Below are 18,467 nucleotides of genomic sequence, written 5' to 3'. Positions count from 1 at the left end.
CAGCCACGAAGAAGGAGCTTTAGGAAGAAAGAACATTTGTTCATCCTTTTAGTGCAGAATCTAGAGCAATGGACAGATTTGGAAAGCTGACCTATGCGTTAGCGACTTTTACACTCGGGTCATTGAAGTATCTGGCCCATTTGGCAAGATTCCACTGAGACTTTACTAAAGAGATCACCAAGTCTCTGTCAGGGATATTGCCAGCGGATGTTCAGAAGACAGTAGACTCCTAGCTTTCCATCCTACAAACTTCTTCTAATGTGGTCATGCATCTGCCCTCAAACACAGCTGATAACACAGCCAGAGTAGCAGGCAGCAGCAGCATTGGGCTCCACCATGCCTGGATGTGATTATATGACTTTGCAGAGGGGTTTACGTCCTCCTTCATTAATGCCCCTTCTGATGGTTCCACCTTGTTGGACCAAAAGTCAAGGATACACTCACCAGGAGTTAAGATGGAAAGACTCTCTTTGTAGTGGGAGTACACTTCTCCACCCCACAAAGAACATTCTCTAGGAAACCGAGATCAGGAGAGAAGATGTGGTTCTGCAAATCAGAGTTCTTTCCATGACTCCCAAGGTGGCAGACCACCCAGTGGCAGAGGGGGAGGTAATTTTAATGGATGACGCCTGAGAGACAGAGCTGGACTTAGGGTCTAGGTTTTTGAGGTATATTTTCCTAGAAAGCCTTTTAGTGCTCCTGAACAGTTGGTTGACTGCTGCATTGTGGAGGCAGTCAGGGGGCATCTTTCCTTGCACCTTCAAGCCTGGAACAAGATAATGTATTCATGGGTGGTAAGGATGATATCCACAGGCGATTACATTTCCTTTTTCCTCCAACCCCAGAAAAAGAAGAAAACCCCCCAGTGTTTCACCCAGTTAGTGGAACTTGGCAGCCACAGAAATTTCAAAGCTGCTAGAAAAAGAGAGTATTGCAACTTATCCACCACAGTGAGGTACAATCTAGATTCTATTGCATGACCTTAGTACCAAAGAAAGCTGGGGACCTAAAACCTATTTTTGATCTAAGTCACATAAACCAATTTGCAAAACAGATAAAATTCTAGATAGTCAAAATAGAGTCCATTTTGCCTTTTTTGAGGCAGGATGATTGGATGTGCTATGTAGATCTCCAGAATGCCTACTGTCACATTAAAATAGTGAAGCACTCCAGGCGATTTCTCTACTTATGGCTAAGAGACAAGCATTTCCAATTCAGGGCACTGCCATTTATTCTCACCAGATCCCCAAGGGTGTTCACCAAAATCATGGCAGCATTAGTTGCGCAACTGTGCCTACTGGACATTATCTAGACATTTGGCTTCGCACTGCCCCTACCGAGCGTCTTCTACTCATGCACCGGGACTGTGTACTCCAGTTCCTTCTGAACATAGGAATTTCAGTAAACTTACCAAATGTTAACGAATTCCAACTCAGACTATAGAGCTCATAGGATGCCACCTAAACACCAAACTTCAGATAGTCAGCCTTCTCCAGTCCAGGGTTCAGTCACTTTGTCTCATAGCGCATCCTGTTCTACACCACCCAAAAACACCAGCAAGGTTAATCCTATGCATCTTGGGTCTCATGGCATCCATGTTTTTAATGATTTCTTTAGCAAGATTTTTCATGGTAGTGCTGCAGTGTACTAGTGCAGTGGTCTCAATCCATTCACCATGTACATGCGAAAATTAGAATTGCACAAGTGTGCAAAAACCACATAATTTGGTGGATAACATCTCCATCTGTGACCAATGGCCCTTCTTTCCAGATAGATTTGCCAGTTGTAATGGTGACCATGGACACATCCTTTCTGGAATGGGGTATTTTGAAGGGAAGATGGTCCAAGCTACATGGTTGACAAGAGGCCAATCTTCACATCAGTGTCTTGGAGTTGAGAGTAGTCCTCCTAGCGTTGCAAGCATTTCAGGACCTACTCCCCATGGGTGTGCTGTCCATACAGACCGAAAGCATGACTGACCCATTCTTATCCTCTTTGTCAAAAAGCACTGAAGATTTGACAGTAGATGTCTTAGCAGTGCTTTCTGACACTAATGCACATCCCATGTACCTCCAGTGTTGTTGTTGTGTCTTTCGGCTTTTCCCAGTTAGGGGTCGCTACAGCGGAACTCTGGTCCGCTAATGATTGGCAGTAGATTTTTACATGCCGAGTTGTCAACCCTGACACACAACCTTCAACGAAGGTACGCCCATTCACGCATGTCTCCACGCAGAAGACGCTCTAGCTGAGAATCGAACCGGACAGCGTCTTACTGTGAGGCGACAACACTACCACAGCAGCACCACCTCAGTGTACCTCCAATGTACTCGCAGACAAATTGAGCAGGACATTCTTGATGCCTCAGAAGTGGTCCTTCTATCTTACAGTGACACAAACATTTCTCATTCGCTGGGGCCAACATCGCTGCGACCATTTCACCTTCTATCTAAACAACAAATGCAGAAGGTATTTTGTCCTGACGTCCCCACAGGGAGAGTCACCGAGGGATGCTCTGGTCCACAGTTGGCTTTGGGTCTCCTGTAGGCTTTTTCACCTTTACCCCAATGATCAAATTCATTCAGAAATCAAGGCAGTGCAAGGTCAGGGTAAGCCTCATTGCTCCCTTTTGGTGTAGACGGACATGGATGTTCTTCATGTTTCACTTTTGCAGTCATCACATTTGGGTTATCCCTGCCAGGGTAGCCCTGTGCCGGCCCGAATACCAGAGGCTTAGTATTTCTGCATCGGCTGCTGTCGTTTCAGGACTGACGTCAGGTCATCCATAGTATAAATTAAGGCAGCCGATGCCATTACATCAGTCTTTCTTGCCATGGAGCCCGAAGCAGTTCGCATGAGTGCAGCACCATGCTCCCACAACAAGGGACTACCTTTCTTACCACCCCCGCCCAGACCCTCACCACAGACCCATCAGACTATGTTTGGGGTGCACACCTGAATGGCAGATGCATACAGAGCCAGTGGAGCTTGTAGCAAATCTCTCTGCACATCAACCAAAACGAGATGATGGCTGTCCAGCCTGCCTTTATAGCTTTCAAACCCCTTCTCTCCCTAGGGGCTTTCCTGATTAAAACAGACAAAACCACTGTGATGTGGTATATCAACAAGCAGGGAGAGACTGACTCCTACCCTCTGCAGGCTGGCCATGACCCTTTGGCACACAGTCTCTGCCATGTTATACCTTTCAAACCCCTTCTCTCCTAGGGGCTTTCCTGATTAAAACAAACAAAACCACTGTGATGTGGTATATCAACAAGCAGGGAGGGACTGACTCCTACCCTCTATGCAGGCTGGCCATGACCCTTTGGCACACAGTCTCTGCCATGCAGATGCACCTGTTAGCACGATTCCTACCAGATTCTCTCAACTCTCTGGCAGACCAATTAAGCAGAAGTCTTCTGGACCCACACGAGTGGCAGCTCAACAGAAGAACCTTCACCTTAATAACTCAAAAATGGGGCACCTCAAAGGTCGACCTCTCTGCCTCCCACAACAACCATCAGTTCCGCAAATTCTGCACCAGGGAGCATCACTGCATGGCTTGGAAAGTGGATGCCCTGTACTTCCCGTGGGTCAGTCTATCGGTCCATGCCTTTCCTTCACTACATTTTATCCCCAGGGTACTGCTCAAAATAAAGGAGGAAAAACCATGGACAATTCTTATAGCTCCAGACTGGCCTCGCCAGCACTGGTACCCCTTGCTGTGCAGCCTGTTCCCACTGCCACTATGGCATCTACCTCAGATTCCAAACCTCCTGACACAGAGGGAAGGGGAATTCATGCGTCCCCAATTGCACACCCTCAGTTTGGCAGCTTGACTTATTCCCTAACTCCTTAGCAATTTGCCAACCTCAGTAAACAGGTTCTTGATGTTATACTTGAGGCCAGACACCCTAGCACTAGAAAGTCTTATGCTGACAAATGGAAAAGGTTCTGCACCTGGATCCAGGCTAAGGGAGCTAATACTACACAGCCCTCCATCCCTCTCATCCTGGATAACTTAGTTGACCTACTACACAGTGGCCTCTTTCTCTTCTTTAAAAATTCATGCCTGTGCTATCTCTGCTCATTTCCCCACTGAGCAGCTCCTTTTCTCACACCTTTTGATCAGACAGTTCCTAAGAGGGGCTAGCATCTTGAGGCCACCCAGAGCAGCACCAGCCCCAGCTTGGGACCTTAACTTTGTGTTGGAAAAGCTCACCCTGCCTTCTTTCAAACTAGCTTCTTCTGCAGAGCTACAATTTCTCTCCTGGAAGACAGCTTTCCTTCTGGCTATCACTTCAGCCAGAAGAGTCTCCGAGCTGCAAGTGCTCATGGCTGTGATACCCTTCATCATCTTCCATGCTGACAGGGTATCCCTCAGAACTAACCCATCCTTCATGCCCAAGGTGGTGTCCATTGTGGCTCTCAACCAATCCATTCATTTGCCCACCTTTTTTCCTAATCCCCAGAACAAGGGGGAAAGGATCCTGCACTCTCTAGATGTGCACAGACAGCTCAGAGTGTATCTAGACAGGACTAAATCCTTCAGAAAGTCTGATCAATTGCTGGTTAGCTTTGCTACAGGGACGGAAGGCAAAGCCATCTCCAAACAAATCATTTCCAAATGGATAGCACACTGCATCCATTTCTGCTACAAACAACATGGAAAGCCCCCCACCCCCACCCAAGGGGGTCAGGACTCACTCCACCTGAGCAGCCTCCACCTCTGCAGCTTTCCTCAGAGGAGTCCCCACCAGGGACATCCTGGAGGCTGCCACCTGGACATTTGTACACACCTTTACCAAACATTACCACCTGCCTCTGTTCTCCAAATCCAGGGCAGGGTTTGCCTCTGCAGTCTTGCAGGGCATCCTAGCCAGCCCCTAGATGTTCTTCATCTCACATTGCTGCAGTCCTGACACTTGGGGGTAGTCCGCTGTCCCAGTCGGCCCGAATACCAAAGTATAAGGCTGACGTCGGTCAAGGCGCATTAGTCTGACGTCAGGACGTCAGGGTACAAATGCGCATGACCGACGTCATTTCCTTAGTCTTTTTTGCCGCATGGTCCGATGCAGAAGCAGTTTTGCAAGTGCAGGTTGGCGTTCTGAGATTTTCCGAAGTCGGAGTTTCAGACCGAATTCAAGTTGGCTAAGTACCCCGTTGGGGAATATTTTGGTTTTTTCTTGCCTCAGTATTTTACCGGATGTCAGAAAAAGTGAATAACTGTATTTCTTGTGGGAAACAGATACCTCATAGGGATTACCATACCTTGTGTATACCTTGCTTAGGGCCTGAGCACAACGTTGTTGGCTGTCGCTCTTGTGCTAGATTTAACAAACGCACTATAAAGAGAAGATTAGATTGTGCCAGGTTGGTTTTTGGGAAGCGGTGTAATTATAAAATGCCGTCGGATGCTCCGACGCCCGCTTCCAAAAAGCGCAAGGACAAAACAGCAAAGCCTAGGCTGGAAGAACCGTCCGCGGACGCCGGTTCTTTAGAGGGCTCGGTGGAGCCAGAGGTTCAGCCAGAAATTTCTTTGGAATCCCAGGGAGAGACTTTATTACTGCAAGATGTGACCTCTCAGGAGGTAGGCCAGGCGGAAGGGGCTTCTCAGGTAGCTGTTCTTCCCTCCCTTCCTAAGGTGGTTAGGCCCTCCCTGCTGTTTCCAAGGCTTCTCCCAGGGCAGGCCAGGTTTTGTTTCAGGTGTTACCCCTAGTTCTTCAGGGTCTGTACCTAAGAAGCATATGCTTAAGATGGCAGAAGATTTGATTACAATGATTAGAGGTTCTATGCCCTCCTGATAAGAGGCCTAGGGTGGAACCTGAGCTTGGGAGTTTTGAGCAGTGTTCGGATGCTTCTGAGTCTTCGGCTGAAGACTTGCAGGAGTATTCCCCTTACTCTGATTCTGATGTAGATGATTCTACTCCTTCTGCTTCTCCTCCTGAGGATTTTTCATTTTCAGAGACTCTTCATTCCATGAGGGAGCATTTTAAATGGGAAGGTCAGGATTTCTCTGATTCCAGGAAAAGGCTTAGGGAATTTTTGTTTCTACCCCAGCATAGGCCTTTAGCTATACCTCCTGTTCTAGATGTGGTGGAGGATGTTTTTGCAGAGGCTTCTCTGAACCCTGATTCTTTGCCTCCTGCTCCAGTTAAACCGGATAGATATTATAGGGTGCCTGAAGCTCAGAAGTATCTTTTTAAGAGTCCTAGGGCAGACCCAGAAACTGTTTCACAGGGGCCTAAAGGTGTTAAGGCTTCTGTTGTTAAAAATCCTGTTCCTCCGGATAAAGAGGCAAGGGCTTTGGATAGATGGGGAAAGAAAGTATATACTTCTTCCACTTTGGCCATGAGAGCTTTGAATTGCCAGTTTCACATGTTGAAATACCAAAATTATCTCCTTTCACAATTAAAGTCTAAGGTAGATGCTTTGGCGGAAGGTATTGAGTGTAAAGAGTTGCAGGATTTAGTTCATGTTTCTGAACAGGTGGGTAAGCATTCTTTGCAATGTGGTTTTGATGCTGTGCAGGCCTCTTGAGGGTGGCTGCCACTGGTTCGGTTCTTCGCAGGCACGCCTGGCTGAGGGATCAGAATTTAGCTGAGCATGTGAAGACAAGGATTTTAGATGCTCCTTTACAATCTGATGTGTTGTTTGGTTCGCCTGTGGAAGCAGTTCTAAAGAAAATGGAAGACAAGGCTAAGTCTATGCAGACTGTTAAAGATTTTTTGCAGGTTCAGCCTCCAAGTTTAGTAGAAATTGGCCTACCAAAGGGTGGACATATCCTGCTTATGATTCCCAGTCTAGGGGTAGGTCTAGACGTGGTAGGGGCAGAGCTCAAGGTTCTTTTAGGCCTAGAACAGGGAGTTCACCTGCTCAGTCTTCTGGTGAGGGCAGGGGTCAGTCCTTTCGTAAACAGACCCAATGACCTGCCTTTTCAGCTGCCAGAATCTTCTCGTCTGGCAGCACCTTTGGGAGGAAGGTTGGCACTTTTCAAAGAAAACTGGAGTTTAATTACCCAAGACAGATGGGTATTGGATATCATTCACCACGGTTACAGGTTTTATTTCCATACCTTGCCTCCTTTCAAAGGCATGCCAGACATTCCTCCTCAACAAAGGAAAGAGGCTCACAGGCAAATTTCTCTGTTGCTCCAATTAGGGGCCATTCAGCCGGTTCCTGTGCCAGAAAGGGGCCTAGGATTTTATTCTCGCCTGTTCCTAGTACCAAAAAAGGGGAACACGTGGAGACCAATTTTGGATCTGTCTATCCTCAACACTTATCTGGACATTCCCAAGTTCAAAATGTTGACTTTACAACAGCTTTTACCTCTGCTGGGCAAAGATCACTGGATGGTAACTTTGGATCTCAAGGAAGCTTACCTTCATGTTCCTATCAGACTAATGTGCAGGAAGTATCTGCGTTTTCGAGCTGGGAATTTTCATTATCAGTTCTCTGCATTGCCCTTTGGCTTATCTACTGCGCCCAGAGTATTCACAAAGGTTCTGGCTCCAGTGATAGCTTTCTTCAGGCTAAAAGGAATACAAATCTATCCTTATTTGGACGATTGCCTGCTTCTGGCTCAAGGAAGGGACGTGCTTCTTCAGCATTTGGAATATGTGATAGCAGTGCTAAGATGCCTAGGGTATTCTGTGAACGAAATAAAGTCCAGTCTAGTACCCTCTCAAGACATGTGCTTTCTGGGTGTGAGACTGAATACAGCAACCCAGATGGCCTTTTAACCCCGGACAAACAAAGGAATCTTTCTTTACTTCCATCAACTATCTCATCAGTCCGGGCTGACTGCAAGGACAGTCCTTCAAGCCTTAGGGTTCATGGCATCTTGTATTCTGGTACTTCCCAATGCCAAACTGCATATGAGGAAGCTACAATGGTATCTCAAAAATGTATGGACACAGCACTGCCAGGATTTGGACACTGTCATTCAAATAATACCTTGCATTCAGAAGGAATTTTTGTGGTGGGCTCAGGAATGTCACCTAAACAAGGGACTCTCTGTGACCCGGCCAGAGGCGAGTCAGATTCTAACGACAGATGCCTCAGACACAGCTTGGGGAGCTCATCTGAATGGAAAGTGGATACAAGACAAGTGGCCTGCCAGACTGCAGCATCTACATATCAACATGAAGGAGATGTTAGCAGTCCAGTTTGCATTACTGGCTTTCAAGGATTTACTTCTTCCGGGGCAGGTGTTGATTCTAACAGACAACACAACTGTCATGTGGTACATCAACAAACAAGGGGGAACACATTCTTATCCTCTATGCAGGCAAGCAATGATTTTGTGGGAGACTGCGTTAAGCTTGCAACTGAATCTTCAAGCAAGGTTTCTGCCAGAAGCACAGAACTCCTTAGCAGATGTGTTAAGCAGGCAAATCATGGATCCCCACGAGTGGAAACTGGATCTTCATGTATTTCAGACATTGACAGTGTCCTGGGGAACTCCAGACATAGATCTGTTCGCTTCTCCACTAAACCACCAGCTGCCAAAGTTTTGCACGAAAAGGTTTCATCACACAGCCTGGAAAGTGGATGCTCTTTCTTTCAGTTGGAAAAATCTTCATGTGTATGCCTTTCCACCTCTGCCTCTCCTCCCAAAGGTACTCCTAAAGGTCAGACAAGACAAGCCAAGGATGATTTTAATAGCTCCAGATTGGCCTCGGCAGCACTGGTACCCATTGCTGAGGAGTCTGGTAAGGAAGCCTCCATGGCCCTTACCTTTGATTCCACACCTATTGTCTCAGAAGGACGGGCATCTACTCAATGTCAAGCTTCACTCTCTTCATCTAACAGCCTGGCATATTCTGTTTTGAACCATAGCAGGTCTCAGCTTCCTCAACAAGTTTTGAATGTGATTATGGAAGCCAGAAGACCTAGTACAAGGAAAGTGTACGCAGGAAAATGGAAGAGATTTTTATTTTGGTGTGCAGCAAAGGATTTGGATGTTTCTGAGCCAAATTTGAGTGTGGCTCTTCAATATCTTACTGAGTTATTGGACAAAGGTTTGTCTTTCTCTTCCATTAAGATTCATGCTGCAGCAATTTCAGCTCACTATGATTGTGACCCACCATTGTTTTCTCATCCTTTGTTCAAGCAATTTCTTAGAGGGGCAAAGAATATAAGACCCCACGTAGAGCTCCTACTCCTGCTTGGGACCTCAATTTTGTGTTGGAGAAACTCACTCTACAACCTTTTGAGCCTGCAGCTACTGCTGAATTGAAATATTTGTCATGGAAGACTGCTTTTTGTTAGCCATTACCTCTGCAAGAAGGGTGTCTGAATTGCAGGCCCTTATGGCGGTTGAGCCTTTCCTGATTTTTCATAAGGATAGGGTATCTTTACGTACTAATCCTTCCTTTATGCCTAAAGTGGTTTCTAGTGTGGCTTTAAACCAAACTATTCATTTGCCTACCTTTTATGCAAATCCCCAAAATAAGGGGGAAAAGATTTTGCACACTTTAGATGTACACAGGCAATTACGTTATTATTTAAGCAGGACTAAGGATTTTAGGCAGTCTCAGCAGTTGTTTGTTTCTTTTGCTTTGAGTTCTCAGGGTAAGCCTGTGTCAAAACAAACTATTTCTAAGTGGATTGGGTTTTGCATTACTTTCTGTTACTCCCATCATGGCAAGGAGATTCCAGCTGGGATTAGGCCTCATTCCACTAGGGCTACTGCCACTTCAACAGCATTTCTAAGGGGTGGCAACTAAGGATATTTTGGAGGCAGCTACTTGGAGTTCAGTGCATACCTTCTCTAAGCATTACCACCTTCCTCTCTACTCTAAATCTAGGGCTGGTTTTGCCACTGCTATTTTACAGGGCATGTTGTCAGCTCCTGCTTCTTTGTGATTTGCCATCCTCCCTTACCTCTGCTTTGGGATTCTACCCAAGTGTCAGGACTGCAGCAATGTGAGATGAAGAACATAGTACAGTTTTGTACCTACCATAAATGTAGATGTTCGAAGATCCACATTGCTGCAGTCCAATTTACCCTCCCTCCTTCCCCTCTGTGTTTAGGGGTGGTTGTGTGAGTAGGATTGTACCTTTTTTGACTTTGTATATATTGTACATATATTTGGTACAGGGGTGTTTGGTGTGTTGTTGTTTTTTGGTTTGGCCTTATCTTTTTAGGGTCTTCTGACATCTGGGGCAAGAAAAGACTGAGGAAATGACGTCGGTCATGCGCATTTGTACCCTGACGTCAGACTAATGCGCCTTGACCGACGTCAGCCTTATACTTTGGTATTCGGGCCGACTGGGACAGCGGACTACCCCCAAGTGTCAGGACTGCAGCAATGTGGATCTTCGAACATCTACATTTATGGTAGGTACAAAACTGTACTTTTCCTTGACTGCCTCCACCCAGCTTTGGGAATCAACCCAAATGTAATGACTGCAACAGTGAAACACGATGAACATAGTACAGTTGTGTACACTTACCATACTTGTAGATGTTTGAGTGTATTCACTGTTGCAGTCCTGGTTTTCTTCCTTCCATCCTCCTTTCTTCCCTTTCCTTATAAGGGGCATATTGGTATTTACTTTCTACTGGTGGGGTTCTTCCACCAGAACCTGGCTCCTACTTGGGAACTCCTGACAGATTGTGGCAAGAAAAACTGATATAATGCCGTCGGCTGCCTTACTTTATACTACTGATGACTTGACATCAGTCCTGAAGTGACAGCAACCGACGCAGAAATACTAAGCCTCTGGTATTTGGGCCCAGCCGAAGGCTACCCTGGCAGGGATAACCCAAATCTGATAACTCCAACAGTGAATACACTCAACATCTACATTTATGTAAGTGTACACAACTGTACTTTCCCCCTACCAATGATCTCTTCTTTTGCAACCTCCATGGATGTTAGATCATTATGCAGATCTGCTAACTCACCCGTCCAGACTGCCACCCCCTGATCAAAAGTGCATGAAGTTAACTGCATGGTTCCTCCAGTTTTAGCCATAGCCAAAGATGCGAGGCTTCCCCCTGCTGTAGTCAGTATCCTTTCTGCCTCACAGAAATCATCAAATAGGAAAGTTTACCATGGTAAAAGGAAGAGATTTTCAATTTGGACCTACTCCAATGGTCTGGACCACTTTTCAGCACCAGTTCCATCCATATGTGAGATTTTCTGTGATCTCTTTGACAAAGACAACAGTGTTGCAGCTATTAAGGTTGAAGTTGGTGGCTTATTTCCAGTTATCATGTTGGAAGTAATGGTGTGTCGATTGCATGTCTCAAGATCTCAAAAGCCTTTTCAGAGGTGTATTTCTGTTGAGACCTGCCATTAGAGATCCAGCCATACCTGTCAACTCTCCAGATTTTTGCAGAATGTCCATATTTCTGACTCATATATTCGGTCTGTTCCTCATAAAATTTCTGGTTTTCTGTCAAATCAGTAAGAATTGAAGTCAATAAATAATGACATACATTTGAACTTCAGACTTCAAATCCTTCAAAAAATGCAATCTTAATACAAGGTCTATTATTCTACTGACTTTCTAAGTGTATAAGTGCAATATTTACATTTTTTTTCCTATTTTGGGCTTTTGTCTACCCATTATTTCAGGCTTTGTCCAGATTTCTTGCTCTTAGAGGTTGAAAGGTATGGCTCCAGCACCCCCATGGAATATTACCATTCTTTTACAAGCTTTAACCCAAGCTCCTTTTGAAACTGCTAGCAGAGTAGATTTAAAATTTCTTAAAATGGAAAACTATTTTCCTAGTAACAATAACATCAGCCAGACAGATGTCAGAACTTCAAGCCCTTTTGTCAAAGTCCCTTAACTGTTTTTTCTCAAAGCAACGTATCCTTTAGAAGTAACACATCCTTTATTCCTGAGATGGCATCTGATAGTAATTTAAACCGTATATACATTACTTTGTCTTTCCCAGATACTCAAGCAGAGGAGAATATCTCTTACATTTGTTAGATATTCACAAACTACTCAGATGCTGTACTCACAGGACAAAAGATTTCAGACAGGATGATTCATTTCCTTTTCCAAGCCAAAATTACGAAAGGCAGTTTGTAAAGTAACTTTAATACAGATGGCTATCAGATTGCACTTACTTTGTATATTGTAAGAAAAAGTTGCCTTTACCTAATAAACCAAAAGCTCATTCAACAAGAGCAGTGTCTACTTCGGCAGCCTTCAAAAGAAGTTTGTTCATTGATAATATCTGTGCACAGCCACATGGCAACTGTATACACCTTTCTGTCTCACTATAAGTTGGACACCCAATCAAGGTCACGTGCATCCTTTGGCTCCACCATGCTTAGGAATGTCCTTCCCTAATACCACCCAGTTTGATAGCTTAGGATTCTGTTTCATATGTTGGAACGGACAAAAATAGACAGCAGTAGATATGAAAGTTATATACTTAATACAGCATAACGTTAGATCCATGTGTGATTTTAGTCTGCTTCAACCCCCCCCCACCCCCACCCTGACCCCATCCCCTTCCAAATTGTCACCAGTGACTTCTAGATGATTGAGTGAATGTTTTCCCCTGAGTGTGCACAGTCATACTTTTCGGAAATACTTTTAATCAACTATTACCTGTTGCAGGTTATTAAGTTTGATTTCTCTCTGGCAAAAAGTTTCCTTTCCCTAGGTAAATTTGTGTGTGTGTGCGTGTGTGTATTGCTTTTTTCCCCACTATCATAATATTATAGAGGCAAACTCGATCTGAGCATCTGAGGTACAACCTAGTGAATTATGGGTAGGGAAAGTGTAAGAGCTCTGGATCCAGTAAGCTTTGCCATCAGTGCCAAGGTCTGATCTGACAATCCACGTTTGAAGCAGATGAAAGTCAGACAACATTAATCTAATGTTATGGTAAGTACCTAACTTTTGTTTATTTTCCCGATACTTCACACATTGTGTGTAGTTTGCAGGTGCATTTTTCCTTCAGCTAGCATGGCGGTTGCATTTTGATGCAATTTTTCCTTATTCATATTGCGTCAAGATAATGTGTGTATATACATATATATATATGTTTGCATCTACTGTATTTGGTCGAATTTCATTTGGTCTTAAATTATTTCAGGCATCCCACTTCACTGAAACCTCATTTGACTGAAAGCATATTTGGTCAAATTACATTTGGTCGAAAATGGTATTTAGCCCCTGCCCCACTGCAGTGCGACCCTGGAGTGAGAATATTAGTAAGGGGGGTGTGGGGGGCATAACCCCCACGTAATTGCAGTTTATGCACTATTATATACATATGTATCCATTAAAAATACATTAAAACATCAGTAAAACCTGGTTGCAAAATGGAGGGGGGGGGTTGTGCCCCCCCCCAACTTTATATTCTCATTCCAGGGTCGCACTGCAGTGGGGCAGGGGCTAAATACCATTTTATACCAAATGTAATTCGACCAAAAGTGCTTTCAGTCAAATGAGGTTTCAGTGAAGTGGGCTGCCTGAAATAATTTTCGATCAAATGTAAAGCGACTAAAAGCAGAAGACCCATATATGTATGTATATGTGTATATATATATATATATATATATATATATATGTATGTATATGTGTATATATATATATATATATATATATATATATATATATAACATGTGTGTGTGTGCAGCAAGTTTGTAAACCTTAACTTGTTAATGCAGTTTGATTACTTTTATATAAATGTAAATTTGCTTATGTCACAAGTGATAAATCAATAAAGGTGTTTAAAAAATATAATTTTCTGCTGTTCTCACCTGGCGCCTATCAGATGTCTGTGAAACCATAATTTATGAGTCTTAATACAGCAACACTAAGTAATTCACAGACAAGCTATGGACTTGAGCTTCTGCTGGTATCTAGGGTTACTTCCTGTCTTTTTTGGGCAATTGCATCCTGCAAAAAACAAAAAACCTAAAAAATAGCAAATGTCCGCGATTTTAGGGCAAAACATAATTCCTACCTTTTTTTTAGTACTTGCAGAAAACAGTTATTTTGTATCTGAAACACCTGAATGTTATGTGAAATAGCATAAGCAACTCAAATGTTACAAGAATAAGTGTTTATTTGAGCAGAAAGATGAAGTTGCATCCTTTGCACTCACCATGGGTATGTTTTGTCCTGCAAAATCTCACATTTCTACAAAAAATTTCCCACTTTGAGCATTTGAAAAGGTGGCATCCCTGTTGGTATCCTCATTTATTAGTGCTCCATTTTTGTTTGGAATTTACTTGCTTTTATAGACTCCTGCAGATGGAGGCAATCAGGGATTTTATCAATCACAGAAAAAGTTTTTTTAAAGTTCATTCAGCTGGGTTTACAGACTTTGTACTAGCAAGTTTCAGGAAACTGGCAGGTATTAATTTACTCAGGATACTGCTTGCAAGACAAGATTACTCAACACTGTGCTATATGCTTTTTGATCATATTATGAGAGGCCTCTGATGTTTTTAGAGGGTAGTTTTGGCAAGTATACTTTCAGTTTTTCTTTATTATCAATGTTTATTTACACTGAACTATGCTTCAGGTGTTACTCCGTCATTTCATTCTTAGAATAGTTTGGTTTCATAGCTAAGAAGAGTATGTTAAAGTATCTGTTTATTCTATTTTCTCATGCATTTATTTATTTGTTGTTTTTAACATATCAAACACTTGTGTTCTGGGGACAAGTACCATTCTAATGTTTTACTTCTGGTTGCTGATGTAATATTTTAAAGCTTAGCGTGAAAAATTGCAGTTTGCTCTTTTTATGTAAAAAAAAAAAAAGTAATGGATATTTAATTTTTACTTTTAGGATACATGTAATAGATCAATATAATACAGACATGGATATATTTGTATTTTTGCTGTCTACCAAAGCTGGAGGTTTGGGTATAAATCTCACTTCTGCAAATGTTGTTATTCTTCACGACATTGACTGCAACCCATATAACGATAAACAAGCTGAGGATCGCTGCCATAGAGTTGGACAAACCAAGTAAGGACTAGCTGTAATGTACTGATTTTTGCTTCTGGCCCTTAGAGTATGTACAACAGGATGTGAAACTCATAATAAAAAGTAGAAGTAAAATAAGTTATTTTACTACTGTATCTTAATATATTATTTTATTACAGTAGTATTTGATTTGTTTATTGAATTGTATTTTAATATCTACTTCATTAAGCTTTAACATTCATTTGAATAATATCTCTTAAAATACCTTGAGAATAAAGTATTATAATAAAAGTTACTTTGCATTGTATTCCCTAGTCAAAGTGTATATGCATTTCCTGCAGTCACTTAACATGAAATGTTCTAGGTGATCTCCTGTTAAGTGTAACATTGCCATCTTTATTTTATCTTATTTTGATTCTTTAGTTGTTATTTTTTAAGGTACTTCATCTGCAGGCAAGCTGCTGCTGGCTTCTGTCTCCCTGCAAACCAAGTCAGCCTTCCGCTCGTACTTTCTTGGCTCCTTTTGAGAATCATAAACAAATCAAATACTACTCTTCAATGAGCAAACCCCCTGACTCTTTGAGGAGTTGGCCTTGTGGCTGAAATCTTAGAGCCTTGGAGTAACAACCTTTAGTCAGTATTTTTACATTGGATCATTAGGTTTCCCACATAGGCATGTTAGGTTTCTTTCTATGCACTGTCCCCTTTTTTTAATAACGGTCTTGGTGGAGGAAGTTTAGGCTAACATGCTCTAGCGAGTGGACCTGAAGAAGGATATGTTTGTTAACTATTGATCTGATGCTATCCATTTAATTATTCCTCACAGGAGGGTCTTATGATCCAACCTCTGATATGAGCCAGCCACTTCTCAGACAGATCCAGAGCTCAAACTCCTTCCCTTTCCGTAATCCCCTGCTACCTTCTAACCCTCAGATCTCGTTTGCCACCGAATCCCTCCAGATGTGGTCCAGGCTTAAGCATAGGGATCCATAGATAAGTAGTGTTTTTCTTGGCTTTTCTACTTTTTCTTCCTTTTTAGGGCACTGTTGCTCTCTTTAACTGATTTCCTTTTAGTTATTTGTATTTCTTGTTATAACCTAATGGTTGGTTTAGATAGGTCTGCCCCCCCCATCTAGTGCTTGGTGCTTCACACCTTTTTCTTTGAGTAGTCCTTTCTCTCAAAAAAAATAAAAAAACTCTCTGTTATTCTGCTTGTGTGCATGTTTTAGTTAGGATGACTGAAAAGCCTGCAGGCTTTAAGACATGCTCCTCGTGTGGTTGGAAGATGCAATGCTCCGACTCGCATGAGGAGTGTCTCTACTGTCTAGGGTCGGAGCACCTGGAAGTTGAATGCGACATTTGTGCCGCATTCACCCCCAGGGCCGGTGTAGACCACCACAACAAGCTACTCCTCAAGGAGCTTGGCTCAGGGTGGTCTTCTGTCCACAGACTCCCCTTCCAAGTCCTCACAGGAGCAGAAGAAGAGACCTCCTCCTACCTGTGGGTTGTCATCTTCCTTGCTCCCGAGGTCTGTTCTTCCCAGAGCCATGGATCAGGCTGTCGGGTCTAAGCCTTCATCAGATTGGAGGCCTTCAGATCAGAGTAAAAACAGGCCATCCCCTGATCCGACCAGTTTATCAGATCGCCCGGTACAGCTCCTAAGTCTTCGGATCCCTTAAGGTTGTCAAATCCGGCAGTATTACTAGATCCTATTGTTATAGAGGGTTCCCTTTCTGGATCTTCCAGGAGGTTGGATCCTAGATGTCGGAGCCGATCTCCTCCTTGAAGCCATAGACCTTCAGGATCCAAGGCTGAATCCCCAGCAAGATCTGGCCATTCTTCAGCCTCGTCCAGTAGTCTCCTTCCCTCTGACATGGATAGGATGATGAGTTTCCTTAAAGCCCAAATCAAATTGGGCCTGCTGCCATTCCTAGCCCATGTGGCAAGGGGATCCTGTCCATCCACAGGTCTCCAGTCTCCTCTTCCAACCCAGCAGGTTTTGGAATGTTAGGCCCTAGAAATTCACAAGGAGAGGCTGATGGTTTTGGTTATTTCCCCCCTTCTCAACGCTGTCAGGGTCTATGGCCAGCTCTGTTCTGTAGCCCTCTGACCGGAGTGGTCGGTGCTGGTTCCCTGGTAGTGGGTTTGGGTTAGGATTCTTCAGACTGCTTCCTTTCCTTGGGGGCTTTGGTGCTGTACAGTTTGGGGCCATTGTCATCCAGGGGCTTCAGCAGTGCGTCTGGGTCCCTTCTCCCTTCCCAGCTGGTCCTGGCCACTGGGGATGGGGTGGCAGCTTCATCCAGTCCATCGGCCTTCTGGGCAGTAGAGAGGACCTTTTCCAGTTTAGTAGTTATCTCTCCTTCTCTAGGTCCTCCTCAGCCTTTCTCGGGTTTGGGTGCGGAGGCCTCATCATGCATCCAGAGTCAGTCTTCTCACAAGCACCTTTAGACAGGCAGTGGCCCACTAGGTGTACCCATCTATTCAGAGTCCTACTGTCAGCCCACCATGGAGGAGCCCCCTCAGAAGAGAACATGTAAGAGGAGGCATTTGGACTCGTCTAGAGAGTGCCTCACCGAAGACATTTTGAGGATGGAGACTGGTCCCCCAGACTTCCACCTGAGTATGTTTCCTTCAGGAACATCCTGGAGGCTGTCAAAGAGAGAGGCGGATGGTCTACCCATCCCCTGTCCTTCGGAGGAGTCTGTGTTCCTGAAGGTATTCCGGACAGGCCTATATATACTACCTGGGATACCCCCACCCGCTGATGAGCTTGTGGATCTTATCGCCAGCGGGCCTTGAAAGGAGCCAGACACATTGGAACCTGTGCCAAGAAAGCCAATAAGTTCCTCAGTCCCCCTAAGGATAGGTCATTTTGGAGGCTGTCCACTCTCACTTCCTTAGCGAATGCCTCGATGAGGCTGATCTCCCAACACTGCGGAGGTCACCTTTCGAGTGGCAGGCACAGGCATAGCTATCTGGCAGCATGCCTGGCTTTGCCTTTGTGGGTTTGCGGAATGCTTTAAGGTGTCCTTTACTAACACACCCCCTTTGACAGTTCCACTTTGGAGCATCTGTTACAGACCTTAACCTGCAGTTAGCAGGAAGGCAAGACTCAATCTGCTGGTGTGATCAAGTTTTCTACTCCCCAGATGTCCTTTTCAAAGACCCAGAAGGGAAGTAAAAAGCTTTGGTTCTGGAGGACTCAGTCTTCCTTTCAGGGTGCTTCTCAGGAATCCTCTTCCACAGGCTGGGGCAGGGATTCAAGGTAGACGCTGCCCTAGGGGCAGAGGGGGGTCTGCAAAATCAGTGCTCCTGAGAACCCTTCTTAGAGAAGCCCTTCCAACACTCCTGATGTGCTGCTCATCTGTCCTGCCCTGGAGGCAGTCAGGGGTCGTCTCTCCCTTCACCTACTAGCCTGGCCAAGTCTCACTTCCTATCAGTGGGTGCTAAAGATTTCCAGGGGTTACTGTATTCCCTTTTCCAAGCCCCGTCCAACTCACAAGATTTCTCCCAGACGTTCCACCCTGTTAAAGAGTGTTGGCCTATC

General features: G+C 44.3%; 1 protein-coding gene across 1 annotated transcript in view; it reads left to right on the top strand.

The window, feature by feature from the left end:
* Window positions 1-18,467, top strand: part of SMARCAD1 (SWI/SNF-related, matrix-associated actin-dependent regulator of chromatin, subfamily a, containing DEAD/H box 1) — a 3,333,959-nt gene that overhangs the window by 2,991,620 nt on the left and 323,872 nt on the right. The window contains exon 21 of the mRNA XM_044061375.1: window positions 14,780-14,962. Within this exon, the coding sequence (XP_043917310.1) occupies window positions 14,780-14,962 (183 nt within the window). The remainder of the gene's footprint in view (window positions 1-14,779; window positions 14,963-18,467) is intronic.

Source organism: Protopterus annectens, chromosome 2.part0 (assembly GCF_019279795.1).
Source record: "Protopterus annectens isolate FY-2018-M chromosome 2.part0, PAN1.0, whole genome shotgun sequence".
In the NCBI taxonomy this organism is placed as follows: domain Eukaryota; kingdom Metazoa; phylum Chordata; order Ceratodontiformes; family Protopteridae; genus Protopterus; species Protopterus annectens.
Note: the sequence above shows the minus strand (reverse complement) of the source record. Positions and strands in the feature narration are given on the sequence as shown.